The sequence below is a fragment of the Sciurus vulgaris genome, assembly GCF_902686455.1.
Source record: "Sciurus vulgaris genome assembly, chromosome: 15".
NCBI classification, from domain to species: Eukaryota; Metazoa; Chordata; class Mammalia; order Rodentia; family Sciuridae; genus Sciurus; species Sciurus vulgaris.
In genome coordinates this window covers 25,870,490-25,888,276 of record NC_136476.1, presented here as the reverse complement: position 1 = coordinate 25,888,276, position 17,787 = coordinate 25,870,490, and the positions used below count along the sequence as shown (strand labels likewise).

General features: G+C 35.6%; 1 protein-coding gene across 5 annotated transcripts in view; it reads right to left on the bottom strand.

Moving 5' to 3' along the window:
- Positions 1 to 17,787, bottom strand: part of KDM4C (lysine demethylase 4C) — a 381,526-nt gene that overhangs the window by 314,726 nt on the left and 49,013 nt on the right. For all 5 annotated transcript variants that reach the window (XM_079113020.1, XM_079113019.1, XM_079113015.1 and 2 more), the window contains 2 exons: positions 15,751 to 15,926; positions 10,628 to 10,742 (listed from right to left, as the gene is read on the bottom strand). In XM_079113020.1, the coding sequence (XP_078969146.1) occupies positions 10,628 to 10,742; positions 15,751 to 15,926 (291 nt within the window). The remainder of the gene's footprint in view (positions 1 to 10,627; positions 10,743 to 15,750; positions 15,927 to 17,787) is intronic.

Here is a 17,787-nt window from a genome sequence, read left to right as displayed (position 1 = left end):
CTTTTAAGCTAGACATAAGAGATTTTTAAAAATAAAACATGACTTCTTAATTATTGTCTTAGCAATATACAGCCATCTTTTATAAAAATGTTCGTGTTAGTATATAATGGTTTTTTAATGAATCAAAAATTTTAAATAGTTTTACTTTTAAATTTTAACACAAGAAATAAGAATAATCTACCTAAGCCGGGGGCGGTAATGCTAGCCTGTAATCCCAGGAGCTCGGGAGGCTGAGTGAGACTGGAAAATTGCAAGTTCAAAGCCAGACTCAGCAACTGAGTAAGCCCCTAAGCAACTCAGTAAGATCCTGACTCTAGATAAAATACAAAAAATGGACAAGAAACTATCATATCCTTCCTCATCCCCTCATCCTCCTTCCTCATCCTCCTTATCCAAAACTCCTTTCCAAGTCTCTTGCTACACCCAATCCATCTAAAAGTCCTTTATCAGATCACATTTGATCAATTCTATCATTTCCTGACTACAATAATTTCAAAAAGTTCTCTAAGACTAATAGAAACAACCAAAACACTCAGGAAACTCCACAAAATAATCCTAGGCTAATTTCTCCATCGCCATGCACTCATCAATTCTGTAATTATTTAGGTACATTTTTGGTAGCACATACTATGTTTAGGCCTGGACTAGACAGTATATGAGAAATGATGCCCATCATCACTGGACTCAAGAGTCTACTGCAGAAGAAACAGTCACATAGGTAAATACAGGTACCCTTCATTTTACAAATACTTTCTTTTTTGGCAGGGGGCAGGGGGTACAGGGATTGAACTCAGGGGCACTCAACCACTGAGCCATCCTCAGCCCTATTTTGCATTTTATTTAGAGACAGGGTCTCACTGAGTTTCTTTGTGAGCCTCGCTTTTGCTGAGGCTGCCTCTGAATTCACGATTCACGTGCACCACCGGGTCCTACTACAAATACTTTCTGTAATTAATTTTTTATCCCAAATTCACTGTCCAATCAAAAACTCTCTGTGATAATATTCACCAACAGAATCATTTCAGTTGTATACAACTCTTAGTAATAGAATTAGATCAATATCAATATCTCAAACCTATTTTTCCAAAAAGATTATGTCCCCTACCCATGTTAGATGTATTGGGCATTAATGCTACCTTCTTCCCATCATTACTGGTGAAAATGTTTCCTAAGAAAGTGAAGCCAGAGGGGAACATGAGCATTAGAGACCAAGAAAGGATAGAAAATGATGATGCAAACTGAAGAAGTTACAAAACAAGGGAAAAATGATCTGGCAGAGCCAACAACAGTGGGTGAGGCAGCTGCCCTTCCCATAGAGTGCAGTTATCTTCCTCCCCTGAACTGAAAACTGCAGAAAACTGATAAAAGATGGTTACCTTCAAAGGAATTTTAAATCTTGAGGAAAATGCTCTCCCATAGTTTTATTTCCAAAGAAAAGAAAGATATCCGGACAGTTAGCATCCAAAGAGGGCTTAAGTTGCTCTGTGGGGATTCTGACAATGAGGATAAGCTAAACTCATGGTGTAAAATATTGGATCAAAGAGGCCATTGAAGGCTGTGCTGCCTGTTACAACATGAGACATTTGAATCAGAAAGTCTGGGTGACAGAAGAGGGTGATGAGGATTAGGGAAGCAGCTAACTGTTAACACTCAGCAAAGGGAAAATCTTGCAAAGGACACTTTTCTGAACGCAGAAAATACACTTAAAGATCCTTCTAGTTTTGTCAATTATGAAAATAAGAGGCTACTTCTGCAAAGCATGTGGAACTTCCATTTTAAACCTGAATTTAATGAAGCATTATTATCACTAGGAGGATCACCATTATACTATGAGCTACTGCTAAAATACAGGCCAAAAGAGCAGAGAACACAAGACTGACAACTTACTCTATCACTGCAGTACACAGGTAATGCTGATGTCTATTCCTAGCTCTCGGAGAACAAAGCAGATCCTGCCTTCAAAGGTTGATGTGGATGTATATGGCTACTGGTCATCTCAGAAATCTTTTCTACAGAATCTGCTAACTCTTGTGGCCTTAAAGCAAATCTTATCATCCCAGAGTTTAAAAACTTTCTCTGTGTCATGATTTATTTCATAAAGCTCCCATGTATCTAGGGATAATTTCTTACATGTATAGACAATCAGCAAAAACTAATTCTTTTTTTTTTTTGGTACCAGGGATTGAACTCAGGAGCACTCAACCACTAAGCCACATCCCCAGTTCTATTTTGTATTTTATTTAGAGACAGGGTCTCATTGAGTTGCTTAGCACCTCACCTCACTTTTGCTGAGGCTGACTTTGAACTTGTCATCCTCCTGCCTCATCCTCCCCGACCACTGGGATTACAGGCGTACACCACTATGTCCAGACTAATTAAATTCTTCATCTGTGGCCTTAGTGAAACACATATACATGTGCGCACACATGCACATAAACAAATAAAAACCGAGGTCTTAAGTTTGTTATACTTAGGGTACTACTGCCAAAGAACCATGTAGGGGCCCCCAGGACCACAAGCAGCTCTAAGAATTTGTTCAACAGCAGAAGTTTCCTGAAATCCCCAAACACTTTACAAACATTTCATTGTTGTAACTAATCAATGTATTCAATTTATATGAATCTGATTCTCATGAGAACATTCAGAATTTTAATTATATCCAGTCTATTTCAAAAAAGGGTTTGCATAGTCTTCCCCAAGAATAAATATCTGTGTCTCTAAGAAGCTAGGAAACTTTCTGCAAAGGTCCAGAGAGTAGATATTTGGGGTCTTAAAGACCATAGGATTTCTGTCATAACTATTCAAAAAATAGCCAAATATAATATGTAAGTGAGCAAGCAAAGTTGTGCTTTAGTAAAACTTTATTACAAAAACCCTGCTCTGCATCATATACCCAAGGGCTAGTTTTGTCACCTATGTCTTTGATAGTCTTGGGATTTCAACTTAAAAAAAGAACAACTTGCTTAAATTGTGCTATTTTACCATGCCCAAGCTGTTCACTGAGATTTTTTTAGTAGAACTGAAGGAAATCAAGAAGTAAAATCAGCGGAATAAAAGAGCTAGCAAATCTCAAATCCTGGGGTTTCTAGGCCTTTCTCTCCTTCCTATCATGGGTCTCTATTCTGGACTAGTGCTTCATGAACACTCTCATCCCTAATTCCTGGGTTGTACCCAAGACTGGTACCTTTTGTGCCCCTTAAAAAAAAGATTTGCCAGGTGCTAAGAAACAAACAGCAGCCTTGGAACACAGTAATAAAGGCCACTGTGATGCCATGGGTCAGACACACAGCTCAGTCCCACAGCCCTGGCAGGCCTCAGGCAGTCCCTTTCTTCCTTGTCCCCAGCCACTATTTCAGGTCTGTCCCAATTTCCTCAAGCCCCTGCTCAGCCAACAGCCTCTAATTTCAGTAAAAATACTGAAACTTCCAGGTGTGGTCTTGCCCTCAAATGTACCTAGGTCCTACTTTCATCTTCCCTCTCTGTTTTCAATTATTTAAGCCAAGCTGAGATGTCCTTCCTCCACCAGAATGTTCTGCAACACAAGCCTGCCCTACTTGCTTCTCCTCTAGGCTCCACAGAATACCACACTTGCCTCTATGGCCACGCTCATTACATCTATTGCCCTTTTGTCCCTCAAGATTCTGGATCCTTACATCTTCATATACTGAATAAACTCTCTTACCTGACCACACGCTTTCCAAGAATTCCCATTCCCACCAGAAAAAAAAAAAAAAAAAAAGGGTTATGGTTTCCCAACAATTAAGACTGCAAGAAATTTGGAGGAAAACTTAACTACATTTTGATGACTCTATAATTCCATTCAAAATAATGCCTTAAACCAGGAAAAAAAAATATCAGTTCTTAGCACAATTTAAATACTGAACCGAAAAACTAAACAATGTAAAGATAAGGGCTGGGGAGATAGCTCAGTCGGTAGAGTGCTTCCCTTGCATGTACAAGGCCCTGGGTTCGATCCCCAGCACCGCAAAAAAAAAAAAAAAAAAAAAAAAAAAAAATGTAAAGATAGAACAGTCAATAGAAAAACAAAGCATGGGCTTGTTCAATGCACACCCATTATGATGATTTCGAACATTCCGAACAGTTATCATTAGTATCATACTCTTCATCACTTCTGTTAATACAATATTTCTTTTTTTATTCTCCATCTACTCCAAGGGAACAAACATAAGCTCTTCTTCATATGTTTGAATTTAAGAGTCTTGAGTGTGATAGGTTTTGTTTATCAGTAATATTTTAAAATACTCTCTCATGTCTTTTTTTAGGTACGGAAGCACTTAAAATGTCAACCCAGCTCAGGAACTGCACAATGCCCCCTGAGAGACTGCAGAAATTCTATAAAATGCCTTACGGGTCCCATTACAGTGACAGATTCCCAGCTCTGAAGTCTATAAATTATAAGGATGTTTCAAACCTGCATGTTTACAAAACCCCTGGATTCTGTTCATCTGATTTTAATAACTGAAGTTGGTCAAACTGAAGTCTAAAGTCAGTGTGTAAGCCAATGAGTAACTAGTTTTCAAACATCAGCAGTACATCAATAAGCACAGCAAACCAAAGTCCATCAAACTCCTATCTGTAGTCAATGGTTATGCCATTTCACTATCAAATACAGAGAGTCAGTGTGGGACACTTTATGTCAATTGTTATGAAAATGGTCCCAAAAATGCTGCTTTTCTTCATTACATATGAAAAAAGAAAGAAAGGGGTCAGTGATCCTAAGCATGGGAGGTTTGAAAAAATAAAAAAATAAAGCCTAGATCATTTAATCTTGTTTTAGAGCACTCAGCTATGCAACTTCTCAGGCCAGGATTCAGATGATTCCTCAGTTCAGTCTTCTTCTCAGAGGACTGAACACTTTCCAAGGTACCACAGGCAAGAAACCATGGAGAAGGTACAAAATAGACTGTTAGCTCAGGGTCAATATGTAGTTGACAAATATGTCATTTGACACATTCCCACAAGTATGAGACTGACAATGCATAACTGCTTCTTTAAAACTGGTGTAGTGAATAAAAGCATGCAGCAGCCCTTTTATTAGACTTGTGACTTTGGAAAAGCAGTAACATCTTTGGGTACCAAGTTTCATCAAGTATAAAATGCCAGCAGTGTTTATTCTGCCTCATCCATGCCACTAGAATTCCCATATTCTGTAAGGTACCTTTTAATACAAAGTATTATTTGAAACTATTTATCTAGATATGGTTGGTGCTAACACAAACTGAAATAGTCCTGTGAATGACATGACCTAAAACACCAGACCCACATAAATGTTTCTAATAGAACCACTACCATTTGCCTTTATCATGGATGATTCCTACATGTTCTGCTTGCTAGCACACCCTTCCAAAATTTAAGTAAGAAAAGCCACACTTTGGCTCCTTCTTGTGCCCCCACCTTTACCACAATGTTTACAAAACTTGGTCCTGCCTATTCACAACAAATACATACTCATTTACCTAAAGATTAATTTCAGTAACATTTTAAACCTATAAGAGCTATGTTATCACTAAAGAATAAATGAATAAAAATAGACCTGGAACTGAAATACCAAAAAAAAAAAAAAAAAAAGGCATAATTTGAAACTGGTAGAATACACAAGATAGCATTGGAATAAACTGAAATGAGCCTCTGGAAAACAATGTTAGAAATATTTTAAAGGCAAAAAAAATTGCTAAAACCAACACGGTTCTTCACTGAGAAACATACATGTGCAAACATGTGCCATATATGTAAGCACATACCCATATAAAAGACCACAAGGAAAATTACAGAAAAGTATGTTTGAAAAAAAATAAAAAAGAAAAAAAAGAAAAAAAAGAAAAGTATGTTTGATAAGCTTATAATTTTATTTTCTTCATATTTTTCTATATATTCCAATTTTCCTACATGAGTGTGAATAACTTTAATAAACAATAAATTCTCCACATAAAAGTTACCTTATACTAATGAAAAATTCAGAAAGGGAAGGAAGATGGACTGCTTTTTCTAACTTTAATTTTTAATATTTTAAATATATACATATTTAAAACACCATGTATTCATCATCTATCTTTAACTACAAATAGTTTACCAATCTTCTATATCCATCCCACTTTATTTTCAGAAGTATTTTAAAAACATGTCCAAGCTGGGTACAGTAGCACATGCTTACAATTCCAGCTGCTCAGGAGGCTGAGGCAGGAAGATCAAAGTTTAAACCCAGCCTCAGAAACTTGGCAAACCCTTGCCTCAAAATGAGAAGAGTACAGATCCAAGATACAACAAATATTAAAATATTTTTATGATTAATATTTAGAGCAGCAGTTCCTGGCTGCTCTATGGCATAAAACCAAGAAAGTAGACAAGCAGCTGTTCTACAAGGACCAGCTGGGAGAGACAAATCTAGGTGGGAACTCAGACGGGCTGGAGCAGGAGAAATTGAAGACTGAACCCAAAAGGAGGATATGTGTGGTCTGCAGCTGACATAGCGATTTAGAATTGTCTCCCCCACCACAGAAGTGGAACCCATTAAAGTCCTCCAGCATGGACCAGCAAGTACCAGGAGCTGGAGATGTGCTGATTTAAAATCTCCAGACCAATTAGGACTCAGTGAAGAGGATGGAGCCTGCCCAAGCCTAAACCCTGCCTCAAGGAGTTGGGCCTACGGGATTACATCTCTCATTCCAGCTATCCAGAGGGTGAAGCATCACACTACAGAAGATTCCCACCTAAAACTGCTGAGAAGAGAAGCTGAGAATAGTTTGAACTAAAAGAGTTCTGTAAGTTTTCATCAAAATATTTTTTCTTTTCTTTCATAAAATTCTTTTTCACTGTTTAACTGTGACCTTAATGGTACATGGAAATTTATACAGTTTCCTATTTCTCTTTTCTTCTCATCTCTAGCATTTTTGATTAATATACTTTAGTTTTGTATTTTTATTTAATTTATTTTAATACTTGTTTTATATATATGAATATAAACATATATATATGAATATATATAAACATATACAGAATATATTCAAACTAAAAAAAAAGAAATTTTTAAAAAGAACAAAATGAGAAGAAAAAAAATTTTTTTAAAAAAGGGCTAAAAATGTAGTTCAATACTTAAGCACTCCTGGGTTCGAGTCCTGGTACCAAAAACAAACAAATCCAAGACCTCATGTTATTTCACCTGTTACACATTTCAATGTGCACCTTAATTTGGTAAGTTTAAAAAAATTACATAGCTATCAAGCCATCATTTCATCTAACAGAAACAACAGTAAATCCCAGTGTTATCTAAGGTTCGGTTACCTTCAAAAAAAAAATAATAAAAAAACAATGGCCAGGCGGCACAATCCAGTAGCCTTGGCTACTTAGCAAGACACTATCTCAAAACATTTTTTAAAGGCTAATGATCTAGCTCATTGGCACAGAACCCCTGGCTTCAATCTTCAGAACCAAAAGAAAAAAAAAAAGAAAGAATGGCTTTTTCAGCCAGGCAACACCAGTCTGGGCAACTTAATGAGACACTGTGGCAAAAATAAAAAATAAAAATGGATGGATATAGCTCAGTGGTAAAGCAAACCTAGGTTCAATCCCAGTACTACTTTAAAAAAAAAAAAAAAAGCTGGGCACAGTGGCACACACCTATAATCCCAGCAGCTTTAGAGGCTGAGGAAGGAGGATCACAAGTTCAAAGTCAGCCTCAGCAAGTTGGCAGGGTTCTAAGCAACTCAGCGAGACCCTCTGTTTAAATAAAATACAAAAAAGGGCTGGGGATGTGGCCTCAGTGGTTAAGTGCCCCTGAGTTCAATCCCTGGTACCAAAAATAAAAAAAGTAAGAAAAAAATTGGTTTACTCATTAATAGTATTCACAAAATCTATATGGCAAACTTGAAACTATCGTACCACCTCACATCCAGAATATACAGAAGACTATAAATCAAAAAAGAAAAGCAAGACAAAAAAGAAAAAAATTGTACAAGAAGCTCAATAGGGACTTCTTTATAGGGGAAATTTAAATAGCCAATCAACATAAGAAAAAATATAACACAATTAAAAATACAAGACATTACTGCACACACCCAACGGTATGATTAAAAATCAAAAGGCTAACAATACTGTTAGAATGTGAAACAATGGGAACCCACAAACATTACTACAGGAAGTGTAAACTAGAAAAAAGTTTTCTTCAAAAGCCAACCATGTGTGTACCCTATGACCACTCCCTATTGATACACTCAATAGAAATCTATTCTATGCCCCAGGAAACATATACAGAACAGTCATAAAAGTTTTGTGCATAAAAGTAAAAACTAGAAGCATCCAAAATGACCTCTAACAACAGAACTGTATTCATATAATCAAATGATATCAAGGAATAAATGAACTACAGCTACACACAATACAGAAGCTGAGAAATGTAAAAAGGTGTGAAATAAGTTAGACATATAAGAACATACATTATATAATTCTAGTTATATAAAATTCAGAAACAGCCCACAATGAGCTGTACTGTTAAGAAGGAAATTATTACTATGAATTCAGAATAGTAGTTACCTTTGGAGGAAAAGGAGAGCCTATGGTAGGTAATGGGGCATGTAGAAAATTCTAGAGTGTCAGTATTTTTTCATTCATGTCAGAAGTGATAGATACATGGGTGTTCTCTTTTGCAAAAATTCATGAAGTTCTAAGTTTATGTTTGTAATAGCCAGGTTTTCATCATTGTGACATAATACCTGAGAAAAACAACTTAAAGGAGGAAAGATTGAATTTAGTTCAGTTTCCAAAGTTTCAATCCATGGTCAGCTGGCTCCAAGGCAGAAATGGCAAAAGGGGAAGGTAGAGAGAAAGTGCTCACCTCATGGCAGCCAGGAAGCACAGGGGACAGGGAAAAGGGGAGGTGGGGAGGGAAGGAAGGTGGGAGAGGGGAAGGAAAAGTTATTACTCTTCCACCGCATGACCTCAGTGACCTACTTCTTCCAACTAGGCCTCACCTCCTAACAGTTTCTACCACCTTCCAATAGAATATTCAAATATAACTCTATCAATGAATTAGTCTACTGATGAGGTCAGAGACCTCATGATCCAAACACTTCTCAAAAGCCCCACCTCTGAACAGGACTACATTAGGGACAAAGTCCTCAGCATATCAGCCTCTGGGGGGCATTCCAGATTCAAATAACAATGTTTTATATACTTTAAAGCTCATGTTTTAAAATAAAAAGGTTTTAAAATTAGCAGTAGTGGCACACACTGTAATCCAAGAATCAGGAGGCTGAGGCAGGAAGATTACAAATTCAAAATCAGCCTAGTCAACTCACCAAGACTCAGCAAGACTTAAAATTAAAAAACTGGGAGATAAGGGGAAGGGGTGGGTTAGGGATGTAGCTCAGTAGTAGAGTGTCCCTGGATTCCATTCCCAGTATCAGAAAAAAAAAATTAATATAATAATAATGTAAGTCACAAACAAGAGATACCAAATCTATCAGGTACAAAAAAGTATGTTAGGACACCTAAATCTCAATCATAAATCACTTATTAATTGCAAAATGGAATCACTGACTACATCCATTATATTGCGGGGGGAAAACATTTACAAATAACATTGTTTGGAAAATTAGGGACATGAATATATCCTATATAAGGTGATAAATATAAATGTCAAGTTGTCTTATAATTAAAAGACACTTGCTGATCAACTTAAAGAATCACTGTTATAATGCCTGCAACTAACTTTCAAATGCTACAGCAAAGAGAAAAACAAAGAAATTGAGACAAAGAAAGCTGAGACAAAGAGAAGCATAAAGCAAAAGTAGCAAAATGGAAATACCTGGTGAATTTAGGTGAAGGGTATCCAGCTTTGTGTTGCACTACTTCCACCTTTTGGTAGGTAATATATTTCAAAATAAAACAGAAGGGGAATTTCAAAAAGAAAATACTAGTACACACAGTTTTAAAATAATCAGGAGGAGGCAAAAAGGATTAAATCTTGTAGAATGGATCATGGCCTTGAAAAAATGTCTAGAAAGACAAGAATAATGTATTTAAAAGAGGGAGGGGGGAGGGGGAGGAGTAGTTGTTCAGTGGTAGAGTGCTTGCCTAAACATGTATGAGGCACTGGGTTTGATTCTCAGAACCACATATAAATAAATAAAATGAAGGTTCATCAACACCTCAAATATATTAAAAAGAAAAAAAAAGAAAAATCTTACAATTCATTTTTGGAAAAAAGAATATAAGCCTATTCAAATATAACTTTTAGATGATTAGAAAGGTCTAGAAGAATACATCTAAAATTCTATTTTTGCTTTAAGGTGACAGTAAGATAATATTCCTTGTTTCATGAACATTTTTATAATGTCCCTGTGCTTAAATTTTTTTAATGTAATGTATAGACCAGCCAGATAAACACATAATATGTTACTTTCAATAATCGCAGGTATTTGTATAATAAGCTGGCTTCAATTTAGAAAATTAACAGATACAAAAATCCTATTGATGAATGTTTCCTCATAAATGTTGAAGTATGGATCACCTAAAAGTCCAACAAATGACTACTTCTTAGCTATCTAAAATGGTAATAAAAACAGTATCACCAAATGATCCTTTATAAAACTTACTACAAGCATAAATATACCTCATCATATATGCTCCCATTAATATCTGCGCCATAGATAGGTGCCACAAAAGTTAAGTTCTTCCAGTACTTGCGCTCCAAATCTTCATAATCCAAATATCTTGGAGTACAGTATCTGTAAACATGAAAAAAAAAGTACCAACCAGTAAGACAATTTTAAGGGTCTTCCTACCCATCTAAAGAGAAACAAAACACTTTCTAAACAAAATCCTCCCAAAACAGACACTCATGCTGTCAAATCTAACAGATAAACGAATATACAAATCTAACAAATATACAAATGTATGCTACAGATACTTGAATACTCTCAATATTCCTAAATAACTCTATATAATCACTTTATAGTCTTTATTAGTAAGAATATTTTCACTAACATATCAATAATAGAAACAAAATATTAGTATAAGAAAGTATTTTAATTTTTAAAAATACTTAACTATACAAAAAAATGTTAAAGAATTATGTAAAAGACATAATGCCTATGGAAAAATCGACAAAGGACAACCTCACTAACAACAAAGTTTAAAACTAGAGTAAGCCTGAGTGCTATGACACAGACCTATAATCCCAGCAGCTTGGGAGGCTGAGGCAGAAGGATCACAATTTCAAACATAATGTCAGTAACATAGCAAAGGCCCTAAGCAACTCAGTGAGGCCCTATCTCTAAATAAAATTTAAAAAAAAAAAAAGGAAGTGGGGGTTGTGGCTCAGTGGTTAAGCACCACTGAGTTCAATGCCTAGTACAAAAAAAAAAAAAAAAAAAAAAAAAAAAAAAAACAACTAGAATAAGATACTATTCAGATATTAAATTGGCAATGCTTAAAATATTTATGGTAGGGAAAAAATGAGACCTCTTAACATACCTGAAGAGGAAGTATATACTGGCATGACCTTTCCAGAATATAATTTTTCAGCATAATATCAAAAATCAAAAAGAAATACCCTTCACTTTAAAATCCAACTCTAGAAATCATTCTAACACAAAGATAAATATACCACAAGAGATTATCCAGGATATTTGCTTCAACATTAACTGAAAACACTAGCTAACACCTAGCAATTAATGATTAGTTTTTAAAAACATTGAACATAAAATAGATTTCTATGTACTAAAATTAAAATCTGCTCATAGCAAATAAAGCAGGTTACAGATAAATATGTATACTATGATCCTGTTGATGTAAAAAAGTACTAACTGTACATTAAATGGTCATAAAAAAGTATATCAAATCATTAATATTAATGGTTCTCTCACACAGGAATTAAAGAACTTACTTCTCTGAATTTTTAGCAATAATTTAGCAAAAAAAAAAAAATTCCTCAGGAGAAAAATCAAAGAAACAAATTGAGAAAACAAAGAAAGCAAAATAGTTGTTTAGCAGTATAAAGCATAATGAATATTTTATATTGACTACATCTACATTCACTAGAGTAGAAAACAAAAAGTGGCTAGCTATATTATACAAAACAACTTAATTTGATCATTATTTGAAATACAGAACAACTGACTGATTTACCCAGAACACTAGAATCTCATTGCACAGCCAAAAAGAAAAAGAATGGGCATGAAAGCAACTTTACTTTGACGTTATTTCACCCCATCTATTCACAGGCTCCAGAAGTACCAGGAATTCCAGATACAAGCTAACCAGAGGCCAGAATCAGATGATAAAAACAGATGCACATCCCTACTCCCCAGAGCACAGATCACAGGACAGCAGAAAGGAGAAGGCAGCAGAAATGTCATTTATTAGGACTTCTAGAAAATCTTGGATTTTGAAAACTGAAGCCTTAAACTGCCTTACACTATTTAAGAAGACTTACAGAATCTATCACTATACCAAATCAGAATCAATTTGTTCAAACTCATAACTCTGAAAGAGAAATCTAAAGTTTGATATTGTCCATTGAGATCAAATCTTGGGGCTGGGGAGATAGCTCAGTCAGTAGAGTGCTTGCCTTGTAAGCACAAGGCCCTGGGTTCGATCCCCAGCACCCCAAAAAAAAAAAAAAAAAAAAGAGAGATCAAATCTTAATATCTTTAAATATCTGAAACAAATGCTGATTCTAAACTAGAAAAGTGACCAATTCACTTGCCTAATACCTGATTCTAATGAATTCTGGGTACAAATTCATCCCTAATGTACTCTTAAATAACCACAGGTGTTCTACAAATTCTTTGTCAATTCCCTCACAACTGATTCTTTCACACCTTTTCACCCAGAACCTTTTACTCTCTGTAGCACACTCTTAAGAGGTGAGCCCCAGTCGAAAGTTTTCTCTGATAAGTGCATGACAATATATAACAATGGGGGGAGGGGGGATGGAGGGAGGGGGGGTGGAGGGGGAGAAGAATGAAGGAACTTTGGATGGTGTAGAGGAAAAAGAGTGGGAGGGGGTAGGGATGGAAAAACAGTAGAATGAAACAGTAACACCCTATATATATGTATGATTACATGAATGGCGTGAATATACACAGTGTACAACCATAGTAATGAAAAGTTGTACCCCATTTGTATACAATGAATCAAAATGTGTCTGTAAAAATAAAAAACATTTTAATAAAAAAAAAAAGAGGTGATCCCCAGGACGAGGCTACCTGATCTGAATCCAGATTTGGCTATTAAAAACTATATAAAGAAATCGGGCATGGGATACATGCTTGCAATCCCAGTGATTGGAGGCTGAGGAAGGAAGATTTCAAGTTTGAGGTCAGTCTGGGTTAACTTAGTAAGACCCTGTCTCAAAATAAAACTTTTAAAAAGGCTGGAAATGTAGTTTAGCGCTCAATGTAAGAGTGCTTGCCTAACATGCGTGGAATCCAAGGTTCATTTCCTAGTACTGCAATCAAGCTACATAAACCTGGACAGAGTCAGGAAGATGCATTATTTTGGGACTCAGTTATTACTCTGTAAAACAGAGATAAAAAACAGTTGAGCTGTTGAGAAAATCACCAGATAACTGTATAATGCACTTAGTTCTGTGCCAAGAAGGAAGTACAGATCAATAACGTAGACAAAACAAAGAGCATTAATCAGCTCTATAAGTTTCTTTGTTATAGCTATATTGAAAGTCTTCGGATTTTCTTTGGACCATGTTGTGTTATCAACCACATGAGTATACCATCCCCTCAGTTTACACTATGCACAGTATGTACTTGGTATAAGGTACTAAAAGAAAAAGGTAAGGTACTAAAGAAAAACAGATGAATGGAGCCCCATGAAAATTACTCCAGTCTCAGCATCATTCTGCAACAAACACGAAGATCATGTGAGTTCTGCATAGATAGCAAAAGCCTTGCCTTGAGCACAGAAACTCATTCCATTGGCATTTGAAATAAATTTCCAGCACCAGGCACAGAGACTTATAATCCCAGTGGCTCAGGAGGCTGAGGCAAGAAGATGGCAAGTTCAAAGCCAACACCAGCAACTTAGGGAGGACCTAAGCAACTTAGTGAGACCCTGTATCAAAATTTTTAAAAATAATGAGGACTGGGAATGTGGTTCAGTAGTTGAATGGTCCTGGGTTCAACCTCTGATGAAGAGGGAGGAAGGAAGAGAGGGACGGGGGCGGGGGAGAGGAGGGAAGGAAGGGAAAGAGGAAGGAAGTACGGAAGAAAGGAAGGAATTTCCACATGAAACTGGCATAGGAAATATAAAATAAGAATTGCAAAGGTATTTTAACATTATAACAATTATCATAAATCAATCCAAACCAAAAGGTATGTTAACTTTGAAAGAAATAAAATTTAATCTAGAAGTAACTTTTCAGACAATTCCTCATATTAGATTCCACTACTTAAAAAAAAAAAAAAAAAAAAAAAAAAACTATGCTTAAAAATCATCTTTCAACTCCAGAATACCAAGAAAGGTAAATTCTGCTAATAAGTCAATCTTCATAATCTAATATCTAATAATTTTTATCACTTCAAGTGTATTTTAGTTTTCATGATACTACTTATTTATTCAAAGCTGCAAATAGAAATTCAACTCAATGAACTGATCTATCAACACTTTAAGAGTAACACTGGAAATGGTTACTAAAAATGGGACAACAGAATACAGTAAACGGTTTACTAGAAAACAATTAGGAAATGCCCATTTTCTTGCTTCAATTGTATTGTACTTATAATTCTGAATTTGAATGCTAATGAACTCCATCTATAATGAAAGTTTCACATTTTCAATGAAATTTGAAAGAATGAGGTTCTACCAATGCCTTCCCTTCTCATTCACACCCATCCAGGAATTTGGACAACTATGCTTTTTTGTTGGCCTTCTGAGTTTGATTTAGTTTGGTTTTGTCATATTAATGTTGTCATGTAGGGCCTTAACTACACCACAATAATAATCTTAACTGTGATAATTTTTAAATACATTCACAAATCCTTCATTAGTCTTCCCTTCAAGAAGTAGAATTTCATTCTCTTCCCCTTAGCAACTAGCTTGGAACAAACAAAATATGGCAGAAGTGATAGTGTGCCGCTTCTGGGACAGGTCATGAGAAGATACTGTGGTTTTCATCTTGCTAACACTCTCTTGGATCACTTGCTCTGGAAGAGCCATCTGCCACAACATGAGGAGTAGTCCATTTGACAAACAACTAAGGACTCCAGCCAATAGCCTCATAAGGGGAGCACTTCTGAAAGACTCTCTTCCAGGAAATATTCAGATGACAAGCAGACCCAGCCAACATCTTGGCTGCAACCTCATGAGAGACCCTGAGCCAGAACCACCAAGCTAAGCCACTCCTAGATTCCTGACCTCCATCAAATTATAAGTGTGTGTGTGTGTGTGTGTGAGGTTTTAGCACTGTCACACAAAGAAAATTTTGCCCAACACAAGATGAATCAAAAGCTCATGGTAGAGTTGGGGATGTAGCTCAGTGGCAGAGCCCGTGCCTAGGTATTATAAATAATAAAATGTAAAGTAATTTCCATAACAGTAAACAAAAGGTTAGTAAACAACCACCTAATGAGCAAAAAGCAGAAACAGTTAAATGAGGGCTGAAATGTTATACATGAATCTCCTTCTTTTCATTATAAGCTCCCCTGTCTACTTGGTTTCTTATTATGTTCATTTCTTTTTTTAAAGAAATAGAAATAGCAAACTAAATCTACTCACTTGCCACTGTTGGCCAACTGCCTGAACTCCTTCACGGTCATAGCTTTTTTCTGGATGTTGTACTGAGTGAACAGTCCTGACTGTCCTGTGACCATCTGCTGAATTGGTGCTGGAATAAGCAAATTATCAATGTCATCATAGCATTGTCTTGGCTTCCATTCCTTAGGGGGAATCACCTAAAAATAAAATAATAATAATTAACTTAAAAATATTCCAAGTAATTATTTAGCTTTTATATACAATGATCTACAACTGAAGAATTTCTCAGACTCTCTGACAAATATGTAATGAAAAAAGATTTGCAATAAAGAAATATGATTTTTAATAGCAAAATTTTTTTAGTACTCACTATATCCAATACTAGAAATGTACTAATTCCCCTTTGAATTGGTACTATTATCATCTTGATTTTAACAATAAAATTAAAAAACATGCAGAAGTAAACATTGCACTGAAATTCAAGTGGCCAAAGACAGGTTGAGCTGAAATTCGGACTGAAACAGTATAACAGAATTCACACTGAGCTATTATATGACCCTGCCTCTCAACAGAAGGTGAAATTGTACCTATATAAATCATTTCTTCCTCAAAGAAGTTTGCCTTTATTCGATTCTATCTAAACATCCAACTGTGCTACTTTCACTAATATGAAAAAAATAAGTAACTAGTTATTTACTCAATTATTATTTTCTCTATAGACTTCTTATGCAATATAGCAAATAGGGTAGTGGTACATTAGTAAATGTTTAAAAACCACCTTTCTGAGAAGATGGGTAAACTTTAATTTGTAGTATTTCCTTTTTCCAGGATGTACCTATTCTCATCACTGCCAAATGAACCTACCAATGTGTCATCACTAAACATGGAGCTAGAAAGGGAACTATCAGTACTCACATGCCAATATGAGGTGGGATTAGCACATCACTGTTTTCCCATAGTGTAGCAACACTTAAATACTAACAATGAAAAGATCTAGAAACATTAGAATCAAAAATACATATTTAGGGGCTAGGGATGTAGCTTAGTTGATGGAGCTTGCCTATAGCAAGCACAGAGACCTGAGTTCAATTCCCAGCACCAAGGGAAAAAACAAACAAAACACTATCTATCTATCTATCTATCTATCTATCTATCTATCTTTAGATACACAAACACACACACACACACACAGATGACTAAAAAGGGACAAAGTCAAGAAGTCATGAAGTCGCAATTTATGATTGGAATTTTTCCACCTTAGAAGGTGTTTATATTTTTTAAGAAAAACTGTTTTCTAAAAAATTATTTAAAAATATAGCAATCATACAAAAAATGTAAATGACAAATACGCAGCTCTGGGAATTTTTAGAAAGCAAACATCAGAGTAATCAATGCTCAGGCACAAAAAGTAGAATCCTGCTGGTACCCAGTAGCTCTGCAAGTACCCTTTTCCAAACAAACACCCCCTCTGGAACAAAAAAGCAACCATATCATGGCATTCATGGTAATATTTTTCTTACTGAGTTTTAGTTTTATGGATGAGTATACATCACTAAATACAAGTTTTTGAAATGCATAAAAGTGTAAGCATATGGTATGTGCTGAGGTTTATCTTCTATATCTTCACTACATCTTCATCAACATTTTGTGAGATTTAAATATGATGACCTATGCAGATGAAGCGCATAAATTTTCACTCCCACTAATTTCCTCATATAAATATTTATCACATTGGTGAGCATTGTAATGGTATAATTTTTTTTGAAAAATGTACATATTTTTCAAAAAGTCAATGGTCATTTGACTTATTCTAATTAGTGACCATTGAAAATAATACAATTAATATTCTTATATCTTCTCTTACATATGTGCACAGGGTTCTATAAAATATAATAAGTACATAGACAACCCTAGCAATGAAATTACTGGTACAAACCAGGTGCAATGATGCACACCTGTAATCCCAGCAACTCCAACGGCTGAGGCAGGAGGATTAAGTTCAAGGCCAACCTGAGCAATTTAGCGAGGCCCTGGGTAACCCTGTCTCCAAATAAAAAA